Source organism: Calonectris borealis, chromosome 9, assembly GCF_964195595.1.
Source record: "Calonectris borealis chromosome 9, bCalBor7.hap1.2, whole genome shotgun sequence".
Lineage (NCBI taxonomy): Eukaryota > Metazoa > Chordata > Aves > Procellariiformes > Procellariidae > Calonectris > Calonectris borealis.
In genome coordinates this window covers 6,448,517-6,466,654 of record NC_134320.1, presented here as the reverse complement: position 1 = coordinate 6,466,654, position 18,138 = coordinate 6,448,517, and the positions used below count along the sequence as shown (strand labels likewise).

The 18,138-nt window shown below is 50.4% G+C and overlaps 1 protein-coding gene across 1 annotated transcript; it reads right to left on the bottom strand.

Annotated features, from left to right (window-relative positions):
* Positions 1 to 962: 962 nt before the first annotated feature.
* Positions 963 to 3,478, bottom strand: LOC142085791 (transcription cofactor HES-6-like). Its single transcript, XM_075158125.1, has 4 exons — positions 3,361 to 3,478; positions 3,199 to 3,285; positions 3,041 to 3,122; positions 963 to 2,951 (listed from the first exon to the last, which is right to left on the bottom strand). The coding sequence occupies exons 1-4, from the start codon at positions 3,439 to 3,441 to the stop codon at positions 2,518 to 2,520; spliced, it is 684 nt and encodes a 227-aa protein (XP_075014226.1). The 5' UTR covers positions 3,442 to 3,478; the 3' UTR covers positions 963 to 2,517.
* Between the last annotated feature and the right edge of the window lie 14,660 nt (positions 3,479 to 18,138).

Genomic DNA, 18,138 nt, shown 5'->3' with positions numbered 1-18,138 from the left:
CCAGGGCCAATACAGGAAAAGTTAAGGAGCACGTCTGCAATGCCGCTTAACAGAGGTGACTCTGCTGCTATCCCCCCCAAATCCACTGCTGAACCAAAGCTGGCACTTTTATGTTGACTCTTGGCTGTGTTTCTGTCACTGAAGTGTCAGGATTTGCACTTGCTTTCACAGGAGCGTTACAGAAGAGCCCTAACCCGGGGGTCTTTCATCTCATGGAAATGAAGCCAAGCTGAGCAGCCTCCGGTGTTCCTGCAGCAGCAGACAGGGTTGAAGCAGCTGTGCCAGCCCAGGAACGGCCCTGGATGTCACACTCGAAGACAGCCAGCTCAGGCAAGTGTCTGTAGCCTAATGCTGCTGTGTGTGCGTGCTGTTGTGAGCCACAGGCTGGGCTGTGGCTGCTGTTGTCGTGTTAAGGAAACGAGCTGTGGCTTTACCTCCCTCTTGAGAGCACCTTACAGAAAGGGGCGTTTTCTGGACGTTAGAAGCAAGGGGCTCTGTCTTGTAATGTGTGAACTGCCCTTGGTGATTACAGTGAGGTATGAGGTATCATTACCTAGGCTAATTAAGCAGAAGTGGAGAGTGAAGTATCGAATACTATGTGATACTTAAGGGAAGTAGCTTTGTAGAAAGTGAAACTGGCCTTCTGCTGGGGCTAGAGAGGTGCAGGCTCAGCCCAAGAGGTCATCTTGTGTGTAGGGTGTTACTTTTAGTGCAAGTGTCCTAGGCTCCTCCTTCATTTTCACTTCAAAACGCTAACCTCCCTCCCTAAAGCAGAAAGGTCACTACAGAAGCTCTCACCTCCCTCTGCTGAGCTGGTTTTTGCCCTTCTCCCCCGAGTTCAAAGGGAATTTAGCACAAAAGGGGATGAGAAGAACCAAACAAACCTGACGGCCATCTCTGAATAAGAACACCCACCTCAGGTAATTTAAAGAAAATTACAAAGGAGAGGTCTTACCAGTATCTTAGTTTCCATTTTTATTACTCCATAGCGTTGTTAACAAAAGAAAGTTACATGTCTAGTCCCTTGGTAGTTAGGTTGCTTCCTTTCTTGCTTGTTCTATCTTTGGGAACTTCCACGTATTAAGCAACTTTACAATCCTTTTTGTTTTTCTCTTTACAATGACAGCTCTCTGAAAGGTATTATCACAGCATAAATAATCTGGCATCTCCCAAAAGTAGGAACAGGGGAGGTGTCAAACCTCATGTACAAGAATGCTGAGGGTCGTCCCCCCCGAAACATTTTTTTTTTAGTTTTAAAGAATACTTTCCAAATCCATTGCACACTCTATTCAACTTTGCATTCAACAGCAAAAAAAAAACCAAAACCACTCCAAACAAATGAAACAAACAAAAAAGCCCAAAGCCCTGTGAAGTCATGCCCCAGGACAGGATTTGCCTAGCACTTCTGAAGTTAGGACTCTAAATGTATGAGCAACACATTCAGATGGGAGATCAAGTAGAGTAGGTTTGAGACTGGCATCCAGATAAACTAGCCCAGAAATCTGTGGCCCAAGATCAACCCTAGACCAGTATGACCTTGCTCACTGCAATAACTTAAGTGTCTTCTAGTATTAAACAAAAGAAACATTTGAATTCCAATACTTGAGCTAACAATGCTTAGTACAAGAATTAAGTGCTTAATTACCAGCATTGTTTCCACAACATATACATACTTTTGTTAATAGTTAACAATAGGGAAGTGTATTTTTAATTTTTTAAACCGGTTAGAAGTGCATCACACTCTACAATACATGCAATCAGTTGTGAATTCGGTATTTTTTTTATTAAAGATTAAAAATAAAAAACATTTGACACCCTAATATACATAAAGTCACAATGAACTCAAATGTGCTAAAAGCAAAATGTGCATAAAGACACTCATTTCTAAAAGGCACCCTGCCACCAATACCTTTTAAATGTTAATCTAATTCCAACAGGTTTCTAGTTTTCTCTTCCTTCACTGAAGGCGAGACTCTAGACAGCTACCAAGTACAGATGCTAACCACACCAACCCCTTTCAGGGATCTTTGCTATCACTAGAACACTTAAAAACCGTGCATGCAGACTTATCTGAGCTTCTCATGGAGTTAACCGTCATGATTTAAAATGCACAAGGGCTTTTTCTTAAGAGAAAAAGGTAGTGATATTTGGGCCACTTATAAGGGCCAAGAGAAAGAGACAGGGTTATAAAATAACTGCTGTGTACCCACCAAAGAGCTTTGCTACTAAAAGCCAACTCCCTCCTCCCCCCCATCCCCTCCCCAACCTCCCAAAAACAACCCCTGAAGTTACAAAATGCCACACACACACACGCACATACACACGGATGAAATGTTAACACATTTAGCTATTAGCCTGTCAGGGCGTGACAGCATAAGAGTGCCATTGATGCAGTCCCGAAACGCAGCGATGCCAGCCGCACACATGCACGCACTGCTCAGAGGGCCGCAGGGGAGCACGGGGCCCGGCTGCTCTCCCCGCTAGGTAGGTCTGCGTCGACTCCTGCGCGCTCCTCCGTTACCAGGGTCTCCACATGGATTTGGGTAAGCTAGGCGAAGGCAGGCCGTGCGTCCTGGAAGCGTCCAGTCCGTCGGTGGAGGTCTGGCCCGGCTCGGCCTCTGCCTCGTCCGAGTCGGAGCAGGTCTCTTCGCTGGGGGAGGGCGAGGGTGCCGAGGCGGGGACAGCCGGGCCCAGGGCGGCCTCGGCCGCCGGGGCCAGCGCCTCGCCACCAGGCCAGGGGCCGAGGGCGGGATCTGCCAAAACGTCCGCGATCAAGTCCGGGAAGCCGCCCTCGTTGAGGGGCATGGACTCCAGCAGGTGGTTGAGCAGCTCGGCGGCCGTGGTGGCGTCGATGCCGGGGCAGCTGGAGACGAAGGTGTGCACCTCGTGCATGCACTGGATGTAGCCGGCGGCGAAGCGCTCGCTGGCTTCGCGGTGCAGCCGCCCGCCCTCTGCGCCGCGGGAGACAGAGAGGGGAGCGGGGTGAGGCGCGGGCCGGGCCAGGCCGGCCCCCCGCCGCCGCCGCCCCGCCGGCACTCACCGAGGGAGCGGCGCTCCAGCACGGCCTGCACCCGCCGCACCGTCAGCTCCAGCACCTCCGCGTTCTCCAGCTTCGCCTGAAACTGACCCGGGGCGCCGCGGCCGTCAGCACGGCCCCGGGCCCCGCCGCTCGCCCCGGCCCCCGCCCCGCCGCCTCACCTCGCTGTCGGCCAGCAGCAGCCGCAGCTCCTGCAGGCTCTCGTTGATCCGCGCCCGGCGCTTCTTCTCCACCAGCGGCTTCCTCGTCTGCGGGGACAACAGCGCCGTCAGCCCGCCGCCCGCCCGGCCCCGCCCGCCCGGCGCGGCGCCCCTGTCGCTCACCTTCCTGTCGGCCCTGGCCTCCGCGCCGTCCCCGTCCCCCCGCGGCGGGCGGCCCTTGCCGGGCCGGAAGGAGGGCGCCATGGCGCGGCCCGGCGGACCAGCTCTGCGCCCCTCCGCTCCGTCCCGCTCCCCGCCCCGCGCCGCCCTACTTATATCCTCCGATTTGCATGTCAATGAGCCCATTGGCCGCGCCGCGCGGGCAGCCGCCGGAGCGTTGGCCGAACGGACCAATGGCAGGCGGGCGCTTTGTCTGCGCCGGGGCGGGGCCGGCCGCGCGCCGCCGAGCCTGTGGTTGCCGTCGGCCGCCGCGCTGCCCGCCGGCCCCTGCCGGCATTGTTGGCCCGGCCCGGTGCCGGCGCGGCCCCTCGCTCGCCGGGGCTTGTCACGGCCTGGGCAGCGGCGCGGAGGCCGGCAGGGCTCGGGCGGCAGCAGCGCGGAGGCCGGCAGGGCCCGGGCGGCAGCTCCCGCTGCGGCCTCGAAGCTCTGAGGCACATCAGTCACCTCCAAGCGAACCGCCCCCAAAGACCCCAGCCCTCCGCCATCTACGTGTTCAAAGCCTTCCTGCGCGGGGGTTGCCGTTCACCAGCCGGGGAGAGGCTGGAGGCCACCAATGCCGCTCGCCGCCGGCTGCCGCTGTGGTTAGGGCTGCGGGCAGGGACGGCCGGGCACGAGCAGCAGCCTGGGTGTGAAGGAGGCCAATCCATCCCTGAGGAGGAAACCAGCGGGGACTGAGCGTGCGCAGCTGACGAGGGGTCCGCTCCTTGTGTCCTGTCCCACCCCAATGGATGGGGAGGCTTTTAACCTTGGGCCTTCTCGCGCCCGGGCGGGCTTTGGGTGCCTGCCCGGGACGACAGGCTCGTTTCAGGCTGTGTAGCGGTGCCGCATTAGCACCGCGGCCGTTCTTCGGTAGTTGGCCGAGACGGGGGTGCGCAGCCCTTTCCCAATTCGGGGGGGCTGCTCGCCTGCCTGGCGGCCACGGGGAGCTGCGCCTTGAATGCTCGGTGCCGTCCCTGGGTGCGTCGCAGCCCTCCGCCTCCCCTGGCTGAAAGAGCCGGGCAGGCCAGCTTTGTGCGGGTAACTTGATGCTGATGACAGTTGGCAGCTGCAGTTCCCCCAGCAGACCGAGGCAAATAAAAGCATTAGGGCTCGTCCCGGAGGAGAGCGACAGGTGTTCGCTCCCGCTCCTTTGTTTCTCTCCTTTTATTCTCCTCACTAATGCATGTCATATTTTTACTGCCCGGGGAAACGGGAGACGCGTCCCCCACTTGAATTGGCATCGCCGGCGCGGAGCCGCACGCTTGCCTCCCTGTACGTGTCCGGCATGGCTCCCCTCTTGCTCCAGCATACCCCTGTTCGTTTTTCCATTAAAACCTCCAGGGAAGACCCTCTGGTTTTGGCAGTGCTGAGGTTTTCCTTGCTGAGAGGTCCGGCGTGAGCTGGTGTGCACAGAGAGCCCCGGGACCCCCAGCTCTCTTACTTCTCATTGATCCGCGTCTGTAGGTTGGGGTGTGACTTGTCCGTGTGGTCCAGTGGGTAATGGCACATGCGCTGAGAAAGGCCGGGATAGCTCTTAGTCAGTCCCACTATTACTAATGCCGCTTTTCATCTTCAAAGTGCCATATAAACATCCATGCCCACAATATGCTAATCCGTGTCTGATAAAAGAGCAAACAGGGAAAGAGATGTTCAGCACCATCTTCTCACGGCCATCACAGGGCAGCTGGAATCAGAGATAAAGCCGGCACATGGGATATCTTGGCTGGAGACCTAAGCTCAGACCACTCTGCTTTTTGTATCGCAATGGACAGGAGATTTTGTTTTCAGGAAGGTGCTTCCATTACGTTTCTTCCTTGTATTTTAAAGCAACGATGCTTGGATTTTGGCGAAGAGTTTGCTCTGTAGGTGACATATTTTATTGCATCAGGCAGGACAGAGTGGGATGTACCTGGGCTTGGATGACTAAATCTGTCCTTCTGCTTCTGACGCGCCCAACGCTCTGTGTAACGCAATGTGGAAACTGGCTCATTCTCGTCATTGGTACCATTAACGCAGACTAAGCAGAAATGCTGTTTAGGCCGGGCCAGCTACATAACATTTTTGTCGTTAAGCAGAGATGCTCAAACGGTGGCTTTTATACTGGTCTAAATTCTGCTGATTTACACAAGAAAGATTGCACCACTGTGGCTGCAGGCACAGTCCCCAAATCTGTCAGGCCTTTTTACTGCAGTTGTTTGTATCAGATGTGTTTCAGAGCTAACGTAGGTTGGAGATGCTGCAGTGTTAATCTAGGAAAACGTGAAGTGAAGGAGCTCCCAAATTCACCTCAGTCGTGGTTCAGATGCGTCAGGACTTGGGTGATGAAATGCTGATGGCTGCTGCACAGCAATGATTTCTCACAAGCCTCAGATCTGCATGTTTTGGAGCAGTGAGGAGCCGCAGCACAGGGTGAGGACTTCTGGATGCACAAGAAGAGGAGACTCCAGCAGCGAGCTAGCAAAGGATGGCCAGAGAGAGTCAGCCATGGCTATAACATCCAATTTCTGTTCTGATTTGGTGGGTGCTGATGGCAAGGTATTTTACACATTGCTAGCTCTTGCTCTGCAGCATGTCTTTTTATATTTTCTTTGAAAAGCTGCAGGTCAAATGAGTTGACAAATGCTGGAGCCGTTTGTGCTGGACATTAAAAATGTATGTGCCATAAATATCAGGGCATTACTAGAGCTGCCATTCTGGAGGAAGAAGTCACTGCAGGCTATGTGCTCTAGCCCACAGGGATAATGTGACATTTTTGTGCCACTTTAAACAAGCTCCGCCACATCAGGTGAAGCGGTTCATGATAACCTCATGCATTTTAATGGAAATGTCAACTGCAATCTAGTAAAAGAAAATGTTCCTTAGATACCTTGTCTTATATCTCAGTGCTTGCCCATGCATGGTGGTTCCTGAAGGAGATTTCGGTAAACCCATCGACTTAGCCATGTCGTTCTTTCCAGGTTAAACCCGTCCTGCTGTCTGCTGATGGGGAGGTGTACAGGCACTGCTTCACCTGCATGGAGGGTGGGAGTTTAACCTTTGCTAAAACAGGGCGCTCTGTCCTGCCAGAGGCTGGTGCCCACACACATAAATTACAGTTTAGCCGAGAAGCAGCATGGTTTTAGCAGAGATAATGGGATCAGTGTCTTGCTGCATGTGTTTTCCTGCAAGTCCGTGCGTAGAGCACTATAATGCAGCATATAATAACAGGTTTTAATTCTTTGTAGGTCATGTATGCAGCTGTGGTGACAGTGGCAACGGCAACTGTGGGAGACAGTCCTGCAGCCTCAGCCACTTGCTATGTGTTTTGGAGGCCCAGGTAAGGGGCAAATCCTCATGAGATGGGGGAGTCTGCCACGTAATGCCTCACACGCTTCTGTTTGAGCCATCAGGTGCATTTGAAAGGTCTCCGGCTTCCAGAAGAACATCCACAGAGACCTAATGCAACCCTGAAAAGTTTTAAGGACTCTCCAGGCAAGTGTGCTGCCATCCATGTTCTTGGGCTTGAGCCAGTAGGTCACCCCGGCTCTCCGTGGCTAATATAATCAGAGCACGGGATAAAGACATGATGAGCATGGACAAGGTCCATTGGAAATGCTTGAGTAGTTTCTTTCATAAATGGTACAACATCTGTTGTCGTTGGAGGCACAAGTTCCTGTCAAAGAGACACGTCATCCTTATAAATATTAATGGTGCATATAAATGGTGGTGGGTGTGAACTGTGGCGGATGTTAGGTTAATGGGTGAATTGCTCCTTAGGCATCAGTTTGCTGTCATCATACTTATTTCTACACTAACAAATACAAACTGTTTAGGTGGCAGAGCAAGCAAAGAGCTATCTTTCCCCTCCTCCTCTCCCTGGGGTCCCTTCACAAATGAAATGTGTACTGTAATTAGTCTCTTGCCTTGTCTCTGATGAAAATTAGTCCCGCTTGCAGAACCGAGGTGGAGGGGAGCATGCCTGGAGCTGGAAGAGCTGAGGGCTGTAGGTGATAAATGAAGCGAATGAGCAAGGCTGTTTGGAGAAGTTTGCAGCATTCCCCATCAGCTTGATTCTAGTTGCCTTTAGTGCTATCGATTTCTCTGCTGTTAAAAGCAAATGTTTAAGAGGAAAATCAGGCTGAATATCACCACTGAGCTGCTCTTGGACTTGAATCTGTTTGTTACTGCAAATTGTGTTTGCTGCCTTGAGCGCTGAGTTTCTGTTGCCCCTTTCAAAAACCGTAAGGCTTTTCCTATCCTTTTTTATTTATCAGCAGACTTGGCAGCAGTGCTTGTGTTCATCAGCTGGGGCACAGAAGAACAGTTCATGCCAGCCACAACGCTAATGAGCGGCATTCAAAAGGGTCTTATGTCCATTCACAGAAGAGCCCCAGGACTGCGTTTGCCGCCTATGAAGGCTCGGGTTCCCCTTTGACTGAGAGGACGGGCCCTGCTTTCTGCCATTTCAAAGGTACTTGTGGTGATACTCAAACACAACAAACGGTGGGGGGCTGTGCTGAGCGAGTAGTGGGGACAGCAGAGCCTCTCCCCGCGGGTGAGTGATGGGTGGGTGTTGTGCACCGTGGGGCTCCCCCCAGCGAAACCCTGCGTGCCACTTTTATTACCTTGTCGTTCTTTCCCTTCAACCTGTTGGGCTCCAGTAGAGATATGTCTACACTCATATATCGTTGCAAACTGCTTCAACTCGTACCATTTAGCTTGTGGTCCACTCTCAGTGACTGTGGCAGGGTCCCGTGTGGGGTTAGAGAGACCGTCGCTTGGTCACATTGTGTTTGTGGAAGTTATTTCAGGGAGGTGAGAATAACTATCTGAAGCAAGTACAGAGTTTTTTTCAGTTGGATTAAAAAAAGATAATCAGCCTGTGGTGCTTCAGGGAGCAGTTTCGTGGTGTTTCAAGGGAAGCCTCTTGTATTTGATTTATATTTTCGGTATTTGAAAGTTATCCTAATTATGGGGCTGACTTCATCATAGGCTTTATCCCAGCTTTGTAACAGTGATGCGTATATCAGCGGTCCTCCTCTGCAAGATATTTTTATTAGTTCCTAAATGACTTATAGGCATCATCATTAAAGTACATTTTCTTCAAAGAAGGTGCTGAATCCCTTAAACACAATCCTGACTCAGGCTGAAAGCTTTTTTAAGTGTGTGCCCTTCAGAGCATATTTCTTCTGACATGCTGTGCGTGGCCAGGGTGACTCCCAGTCCGTACCTCTGGCAATGACACTCCAAGTTTGTTGACAGGACACAGGTTTTATTTTTATCAGATTAACATGTACATAATCAAGCTCTGAACTTTGCTCCCGTGTGTTTTGTGAAATGCTGTAGAAAATGCTTGCTTTCATAGTTTTTCTCGGGTTTGCATTCGCATTGCAAATTATCTATCTGTAGGTGGGGGAATAAACCCTGTTCTGTCGGGGCGGGGGGGGGGGTAAGATCCTTTTTAGCAATGGCAGAATATATTTTATGGTCAGTTTTGATAAACAGTGGTCTTTTCTAAATCAAAATGAGAAATATTTTACAGGCAGAGACCAATCCCCTTTACTTGAGAGTCCTGGCACCCATTTTGGTAGCTCGTGTTTTGTATAAATGCTGGGTTTGACCCTATTGCAAGAGATACCTCAAATTGTACAGATGTGTTTCCTGGAGGTATCTATGGACAACCTGGGACATGACCACAGTAACAGATATTTGTGGATCTTGTCTTAACCGTGCCATGCTCCCACCCTGGGCTGGTTGTTTCTCAAAGGAGGTGATACTTTATAGCCCAGACTCCTTTGAATGGTACGGAAAAGGACCCTTCTGAGGACTTGGTCTGTTGTGTACTGTGGAAGAGGATGTCTTTTAATTACTGTAAGTTTAGAGTGGATTTTAGCCTAGATGTCCTGCACAGCTCATTTCCTTGGCATACTGCTCAGTTGATTTCTGGTGGTGACTGAGTCCCTTAATCCACTGCAGAACCTTCTTACGTCCGTTTTGGTGAGGAGCCCTCATTTAGAGTGATGCTGGAAGGCGCTAATATGAGGTAGCATGAAGGAAGCTTAGCGAGCAGATTTGACAGAGGTGATGAGTGCTGTCATTCCTTCTTCTCTGTATGTGTCTGCCCTCGTTTCTGGAAAAGCCTAGCACACTTTAAGAGGAGCATAATACTTGGAGCATAGTTTTTCAATACTTGGTCTGAGAAATAGCTCTGGAACTTCAGCTCCGAGAAACATAACTTCTACGAGGTGCTTCTTCACAGCTTTCTGATACAGGCAATGCAGAGTTGAACCCAGTCAGCTACAGAGCAAAGGGCTGCTGCTGGCTGGAAACCTGCTGCCTCCAGTTCAACTGGGAGACCAGCACGGAGCTGGCAATTCAGTCCCAGTAAATGTCGTTTGGGCTACTTGTGGGTGTCAGAAATGGGCTGGAAACAAAAACATTCAAGGACATTGCAAACTATGGGTAGACATATTTTCTCCAATGAATGTTACCTGCCTGGCTCTCCCGTTCCCAAAGGCTCAGTGGGTTCCCGAGGGTCATGAATGTGATGCAGGATTGCAATGTGCAGAGGAGAACCTAATTCCTCTGCTTAGACAGTCATTTTTCTTCATGTTTTTTCCTGATGGGACATTTGCAGCAGAATGCAAAATGTCTTCCTGCTGTTTTCTGTGCTGACTTTTGATGTGGGGCTGCTCAGTACTTCCACTCACCTCTCAGCAGCCGTGGGGTGGCAATGGAAGGGACCTTCGGAGGGTTGAAGTGAAGGTGTTGTGCTTCCAAAATCAGTAGAAAATGATTGCTGTTCCCATGATTATGGCTGTGTCAACAGAGCGTGGTAGCAAGCTCATGTGACTAGAAACAAATCACATAAGCAAAACAGCTCAGGAAAGAGCAATGGAATCACGGGAAGTCAGGAACATGCAGGCTCATATTTATGCTACACAGGGTGACTTAGAAGAGGAAAAAAATGCTAGTTCATATGCTATGATATTATTTTTTCTAGAGAATTAAAAATGCTTTAGTCTGTTTTGGGGGTTTATTTGTTTTTTTAAGCTCTGCAGAAAGGGCAGCGCTATACTCTGCAGCATGCCTTGTTTTATGGAGCATGTTAGGAAGGGGTTCATTTACTTGATGAATTCAGAACCTAGTTTAATTGGACTCTGAAATGGCTAGTTTGGGGGAAAGCCATTTTATTGGTTTCTGGGGATTACTTGATGTTCTCTAAACTCCAGTAAAAATTTCTTAGCACAGCCGTAGCTTCTGTGTCCTTGCAATTAATAGACAAAGCAAATGCCAAGTTTGCACGCATGCACAAACAGGGACTTGTGAACAAAGTGGTAGGACTAGATCCACTCGAGGCTAGTGCATGTTGCTGTGTCAAATAAAAATCCCAATGATATACAGCCTAAAACTGTAATTAGAGGGCAGCTCTGAAAATCAACATACAAACTGAAAATGCAGGCGGCTTTGGTACACTAAGTCGCTCTTGGTCTCCTTCCCTCCCACCCCTTTCAGAGGTGTGGTATGTGGTCTGCCAGGGCTGCAAGAGAGTGGCCACCCACAAGGGGTGGCTTGTCCCCACAGCTGCTGAGCTGTCTGGGGCCCAGCGAGCTCATTTGACAACTGTACTGTCTAAACTATCTATGGATAAAAGTAGGGGAATGAAAGGTAGGAGACCAGGCACTTGAAGAGCTGCTTGTCTCTGATTAAGTGTTTGGTGAGTAACAAGGAATTCAAAGAGCAAAATGTTGGGGAGCAAGAGTTCTGGGCTTGCAGCTGGTGACTTCTTATGTGCATTTGTGTCACAAGAGGCATGTGCTGGAGGAGGTGCAGAAGGTGGCCCTTGCTCCAGGTGGTCTATAAAATGCCCCTGGCTTATAGGGGTATATAGCACAAACTTTGTTAGTGATGTGGTTTCAGGCCATAGCAGGGAAATTACTAAAGATTGACTTTAGAGACACCTCCAGCTCCTGCTCTGCTGGCCATCTACTCTGACGCCTCCCCTTAGTTTTGCTCTTGGAGGCTTTCTGGCACAGATTTGTTTGACTTCAGGACCTGAGAAGAAATCAACTTGTCAGTCCCACGCCTCCGTGCTGTGTGCCTGGGATCAAACCATTCAGCTGCAAGATGCAAGCTCAAGCAGTTGGCCAACACGAAACCCACAGTTGCCTGGTCTTGAGTGGAGCCCACTTCCTGTCTCTAACACCCATAATTAGAGACAAGCCTAGAAGGAGAAACAAGACCGATTCCTTGAAGAGCTCATCTGGAGGATCAGGAAGGACAGAGCGGATGGCTTCGGTGCAAGCTCTGAGGTAGACTTAAGCTGGGTGGAGTCAACCCTCAGGCTTGACCCTAGATGTCAATGTAAACAGATCCTCTGGGGACTTTCATTATGGAAAGCATGGGCAAAACTGCAAGTCCCTACCTGTCAGTGCTTGATATTCAAACAGCCCAGATTGGGCAGGTAGGGCTGAGCTGCTTCCCACAGCTGCCTGGGAAGAGCCTTGGCCTCACCTTGACAAGAACGGAGAACTTGCTCAGCCCTGGGCACGGCAGGGACCTGCAGCGCGGTGGTTGGAGCGCGAGGCTACTGCAGAGTGAGGGCACCAGTGACCGTGGGTGGCAGACCAGGCTGGACCAAGGCAGTGCAGGATCGAATGTGCCTCTGCTGGGCAGAGGCTCAACAGGCCACAGCATCCTCCAGGAGAGAGTCCTCAGAGACGCTGATGCTGTTCTTTATGGAACAAGAAGGCAGGCCCTTTGGGACTGGCACCGGACTCCACAAGATAAGGGCCCTTCTGTTTTAGCGGGATGTATGCTTGCCCCACTGCCTGCCAGCTCTTCCTTCTTGTGAAGAGCACTAAGCCCAGGAGGGCAGGGGATGACACGTGGCAGTGGTAGATGACTATTGAACACGTTTCTGCCTGGTGCTGTGATGACAGCCTCTGTTCTGGGCATGTCACATGTTGTGGCATCCTGAATTCATTCGGTTTTTCACCTTTCTTCCTCCCATCTCTCCTGGACGGTTTTGTACCCTCTGGAGCTGGGTCAGGCAGATGCGTGGAGGTTCTAGTCATGCTCTTCTGCTGCTTTTCCTCAATCAGCTGAAACTCACATATTCTTTAGTATTCTCTATACTGCCAAAAGCATGTAGTGTTTTTTGGGGAAACTCTTCTGGTGATAAATGTAATCCAAAGGGCAGCCAGAAGAAGCTGTCACAGGTTCCTGTTGGCTGCCATGTGGGTTGTGTTTAGCAGGTACTGCAAGTGCCAGAGCATGTGGTTTCCTTCAGTGCCTCCCCAGAGCTCTGCTGACACAGTCATCTCTCCAGAAACCCTTCCTGTTTTCTAGGGTTTTCTCTCCTAGGAAAACTTCCTTTATTGTGATGACTGTTTTGGTTTTACATGTTCATTTATTTCTTATGGCTTTATATAGAAGAAAAGAGTTGCAAAGAGAAGAGTTGAGCTCCAAGAAGGAACTTAAACATCTACCATCTAAACACAGAGTGTGAGAGTTAAGTGTCTTGAAAGGGAGGTCTAACAAATCCATGTGCTTAGCAAGAAGCTCTCTGGAAATTGTCTGCAGGAGGCTTGTATGGGTGTATCTGAAACCCTCCCAACGCCTGACCATCTTGTAAGGGTGGGCACGCACAGCGCTCATGAGCAGCTCTGCTTCCAGCAGGATAGGTGCGGTCTTTGCTGTCGTAGTCTCTTGGTGAGCCCAGTACTGCGTCAGGTAGGAGACTTGCTTTCAATTTTTCCTTTCAGGCCAGGCAAACCCAGCTCTTGGGGTTGTGAAAGCAAGGAGGGAAGGGGAACGTGGGCTGTGGGGTAGGGGGGAACTGTGGTTTCGGGTCCCGACTCCAAGGCCTGCTTTTATTCTTTTTGTGTTGTGTTTCCCAAGAAAAGGCTTTATGATGTTTGTGTTCAGGCCCATGTGGGGAGGGCAATTGGCTGATTTACTCTAGTGACGTCTGTCTCTTTTTTGTATCAATAAAGTTATTTGCATAGAATTTATCTGAAGGAGGAAGTGATCTTGAAAGCTTCTGGTCTAAATTAGAGCTTCATGCTCCATTTCCAAACTGAGCCACTACCTGAGGCTCCCCAAGGCTGGGGGGACCCCATCATGGTGTGTGGTAGGTCACTGGGGAGGGCAGGAGAAACATCAGTCAGGACTTGTAGCAGTCCCAGTGCGGCAGCGTGAGCAGGGCTGACATCCTGGACCCACATGTCTTGCGTTTGAGCAGCTCATCACTAGATAATGGAGCAATGCTCAATGATCTTATTACTCTCTACTACGAATTACTAAAAGTTCTTTTTTCACCCTAGACTGCCCAGTACTTCACCGCAACACCTCCTCCATGGTTCTGATGGATAGAAATCGCCTGTGTAAGACTACCCAGCATCAGGCTCCTTCTGAGCTCCAGAAATGCTGAGTGCCGGACTATGGACAGGACTCTGGTTTTGTGCCAATGGCAAGTGCAGTAACATCCAGTTCTGGGACCCTGGGGTGAGAAGGGTTGTGAGAACATGGAGAGGGTCCAGTAGGGAACTACCAATATGGTCAGGACCTGGGGAGGTGGGCTTGTTTAGTCTGGTCAAGAGGCTGAGGGGAAGCTGGCAACATTCCACAACTACTGGAAGAGCAGTTACAGAATTGATGGAGTCAGGCTCTTCTCATTAGTGGCAGTAGCCACACATTGCAGCTTGCAATGTTCAGATGAGATATTGGAAAACCCTCTCTCCCACGGAGGTGGTGCAGCAATGGGACAGGTTGCCCAGAGAGCTCAGGGAATCTCCCTCCTGGGTGGTTTTTGAGGCTTGGTTAGACACAGCTACAGTCAACCTGATGTACTCTTGGCAATGGCTCTGCTTCAAGGAGGTTTGGACTAGAGACCTTCATGGGTCCCTTCCAACCAGCATTTCAGTCACGCCGTTCATTCTGGAAAGACTGCCAGCATGCTGTCAGAGTTTTCAAGGAGAATTTCTGGATTTAAATATCTGGCGGTTTTTTGTTTGACACAGTAACCCAGATCTAGATGGAAGCTGTCTGCTCCAGCTTACTGGTATGATCTCAATATGAAGAACATCTGTTCGGGGTAGATGTGGAAAGGAGTCACTTTTGCCCCCAGACCAGGAGGTGGGTGCGAGGGGAGGGAGCTGTTCTAGCAGCCCGAGGTGGCTGGAATTTCATTTGAACCCACTGCGAATTTTGCAATAGAAGCAGGGCAAAGTTTTCTGTGGCAGCAGAAGGCCTCTTGTTGTGTGTGTGCAGCGCTGTGCGCAGGAGGGCCTGGAGCAGTAACAAGCTGCCTCGTTAGCACTTATGCAGTACAAGTAGCCAGTGAAAGAGAGGAGGAGTGACATGGAGCTGTCTTTAATATCTTTTGTGATGTACTGTGTGCTTCCAGGAGAAAGTCTTCTTCCACACTTGCCATCTAGCAAGAGTTTCTGGGTGCAATGAAGCTTGATTCCCCATGGCTTTCCCCATGGTTGGATCTTCTCTCCTTTGTGTCCATACTTTGTTCCTCTGCATCCCAGCAAAAGGTGAACTCCTGTTGCAGGACATTGCACCTTGGCCCAGGTGCCCACGTTCACAGAATTTACACGAACTTCCTTTCCTCGTAATTTTTTTCTTCCTCGTCCTTTGTTAAATGTAGCTAGAGAAGCCGAATGTTACTGGGGGAGGACTGACAGGCTGAGGAAGAGACTGAGGCTTGCAGTGGGATTGTTTCCTTAGGAGAGGAGAGGAAAAAAGAGTCCAGGCAACCTAGCAGTTTACCCATGTCCTCTTATCTGCAGATCTTGAACTTAATCATCACAAATATGTCATCATTGCTGAAGTCATAATTAAGTTCAGCATTTTACTGTCAGCATAATTGCATTAACCATCTTCCTTTCTTGCTATGTCTTGAAATACAGTCTGTTTTATAGACATCCTGCCAAGTTATTCAATTTTAATGCAGTTGGAATCGGGTCTTTAAAATGTACCTTGAACACAGTAAATACACTGAGTTCCCAGGGCCTGCCTTGTTTTTGTATATGAATGAGATCAGCCGAACAAGCCAAGCATGAAGGTGTTGCGTGGTTGAGCCCTACTGAGCGGCTGTGTACGCGGTGGCACTGAGCCGGCTTGGTGTCCCTTAGCTGTACTGCACATGGCTGGTGACACTCCAACTTTTCCAGGAAGACCTGTAAAATTTTCACATTTCTCTCTTAAAATCCAGGTTGCCAGAAGAGGCTTGTCCTCTAGCGAATTGCATTCCTTCAGCCTAAATGTGTTTTCACGACAGAGCCTTGTCTTTGAGGAGTTAAAAAGAAAGGGCACCTGGGCCTGCAGGGTGCCGCTGAGGATGTCCCGGGGGGGTGGCGTGAGGGGTACCCCCAGAAAAGCCCTCTTGCCCCTTGGCTGCTCTTGAGCTGTTCTGGGATGTGATTTGTCTGGACAGACAGACAACCCCTTCTGCCAGGATAAGCTGTAGCTCAGCAGGGGGCTTTTCTAGCAAATGCTGTACAGCTCTAATTAGCCTTTGGTTGGCCTCCAGCGTTTGTTTGTTTGTTTGTTTGTTTGTTTTTCTTGCACTGAGTCATCTTACTCCTAAGATACGAGCAACATGTCCAGCCAGCGTCCTGAGCTGCCCATTTCAGTTGTTACCCGTGTTGTTGCTGATAGAGCCATCCCATAAAGAAACGAGGGATAGTTCTCATCTGCCCCATTAATGCCTGTCTCCCTTCAAAATCCTTCAGGAAGAAAGCTGGGTTTGTAACGTGACTCCCTCTGCTCCCCCCTGTACCACAGAGAGCCGCATCGGTGTATGAAACACACAGAGGAGCTGAGGTGCAGAAAAAACCACCTGGTCTGTTTTCCCTCCCTGCATGCCAGGATTGGGAAGAGTAGGGACGTGCTGCTCTTCTGGCTGCTGGACCTCAGACACCTGAGGAACGATGGTGGCCAAAGAGCCGAGGGAAGTGAGGGTGTCTGGAAGGGAGCCATGCACACCGCCGGGTCCTTGGGGTGAGGGCAAGAGTGATCTCTTCCAGGTTACATCCTCTAGAGACTCAGGGGCTACTGTACATGCTGTTTCCAAAAGGGCTGATGGTCTGAACCTCTGCTTGCTGCAGCGTGCAGGGAGGTGAGGCTTCGAGGAGCGTGCAGCGCTGGCCTGCTGCTGGGTGGCCTTGGTTGCTCTAGTCCGTACTCCAGCGCACTGGCTCGCTTTGTGTGACACAGGACCAGAAGGAGGTGCATTGTCTGCCCAGGAGCTCTTGAAAATTCCATCTGTTGTTGCAGGAGATGACAAGAGGAAAAGCAAAGCGGAGGTAACCTGCCCCTTCCAGAGATATGCAGCAGATCATAAGATCGGACTACATCCCCAGATCGTGGGCCATTCGTGAGCCACGTGTTTCCATATCAGCCACATCCTGCATCTTATGGGAACTCTCTGGAGATCACACCAAGTAGGTGAACTTTAGAAGTGTGATGTGAATTCATTGCTACCCTTATGATCTGATTGAGTCACCCTTTGCTTGCAAGTGTACCAACGATACTTGTGAAACCCTATCCTCTATCAGGGCTTCCTTACTGCTGGATTGTTTTGTTAGAGCACTAAAATTGGATGTCTCGTCTTCTGTCTCGCGGCAGCCGTCTCTTTTGTTGGATGATTTGTCAGCTGCTGTCTGACGTCCATCCTGCCATTCCTTCCCCTCTTCCAAGAGAGCCATTGCATTACAGCGGCAGTCACACCTCTGTGTATACGATGCCATTGATAAATTCCAGTCTGGCTCAAGCAGGAGGCATGGTCCTGAGACAGCCCTTTTGAAGGTCTGCCGTGATCTCTCCCTGCCGGCTGGCTCGGGGGTATGTTCTGTATTAACGCTCCTTGATCTGTCTGCTGGTTTTGACACCGTCAACCGGGATGTCCTGGTGGAATGCTCTGAGCAGATGGTGCATCTGGCTGGGGCTGCTTCAGGTTGATTCAGATCGTATCTTGGGGAGAGCTGCTCGTTTGCACATTCCATTCCTTCCAGAGGGTTTCTGTCTGCTGCGTGGCTCTCTGAGGAGACCCTCCCATTTTAGTGCCTATTGATTTATTTTGGCTAAGCTGATTAAGCATACACTCGCTTCTGGCTGCCTTCAGGCACTCCCCACACTCCCTGCTCCTTTCCCCAGCCTGTCACTCCAGCAAAGCAGGGGCATATTGGCAGCTTTTCTGAGGGTATGTCAGTGCAAGTGGTGTTGGTCTTGGTGGGTCGGTGCCTTAAGAGATCCAAGCAATGCCCAGCCTGTCTTAGGAAGGGAAGGGTCTGAGTGTCTTCCCTGTGTACTTTGCTCCAGATGTGCACACCTGGCTACCAATATCTCTGCTACTATCTCCGCCACAGTGCCAAATCTGAATGGTGCTGTCAGCTGGTGACGGATTTGATTGTTGTGCCAGGCCCTGTCTCTGCTGTTGAAAATCCTCAGGGGATGTTAGCTCCTAGGGTCACTGTCTGATGGAGACGTGCCAGCAGTCCCAAATTCTCAGGCTGTACGGTTGCTCACTTATCACCTGCTTGTTGGTATAGCGTGGGGGAATTTTTGGCTCTCCATAGTATTTGGATGCCGTTCTCTGCTTCGCTGTACACTTCAGTGGTATAACATTACGTGGATTGACAGACTAGTATACACCTTTGGGCTTTAGGTGTGTAAGAGCTGTGGCCAAAGAAAACAGCCCTTTTCTGAATACGGCAAACAGAATTTACTTGTGCTTGAGTAGGCCTATTT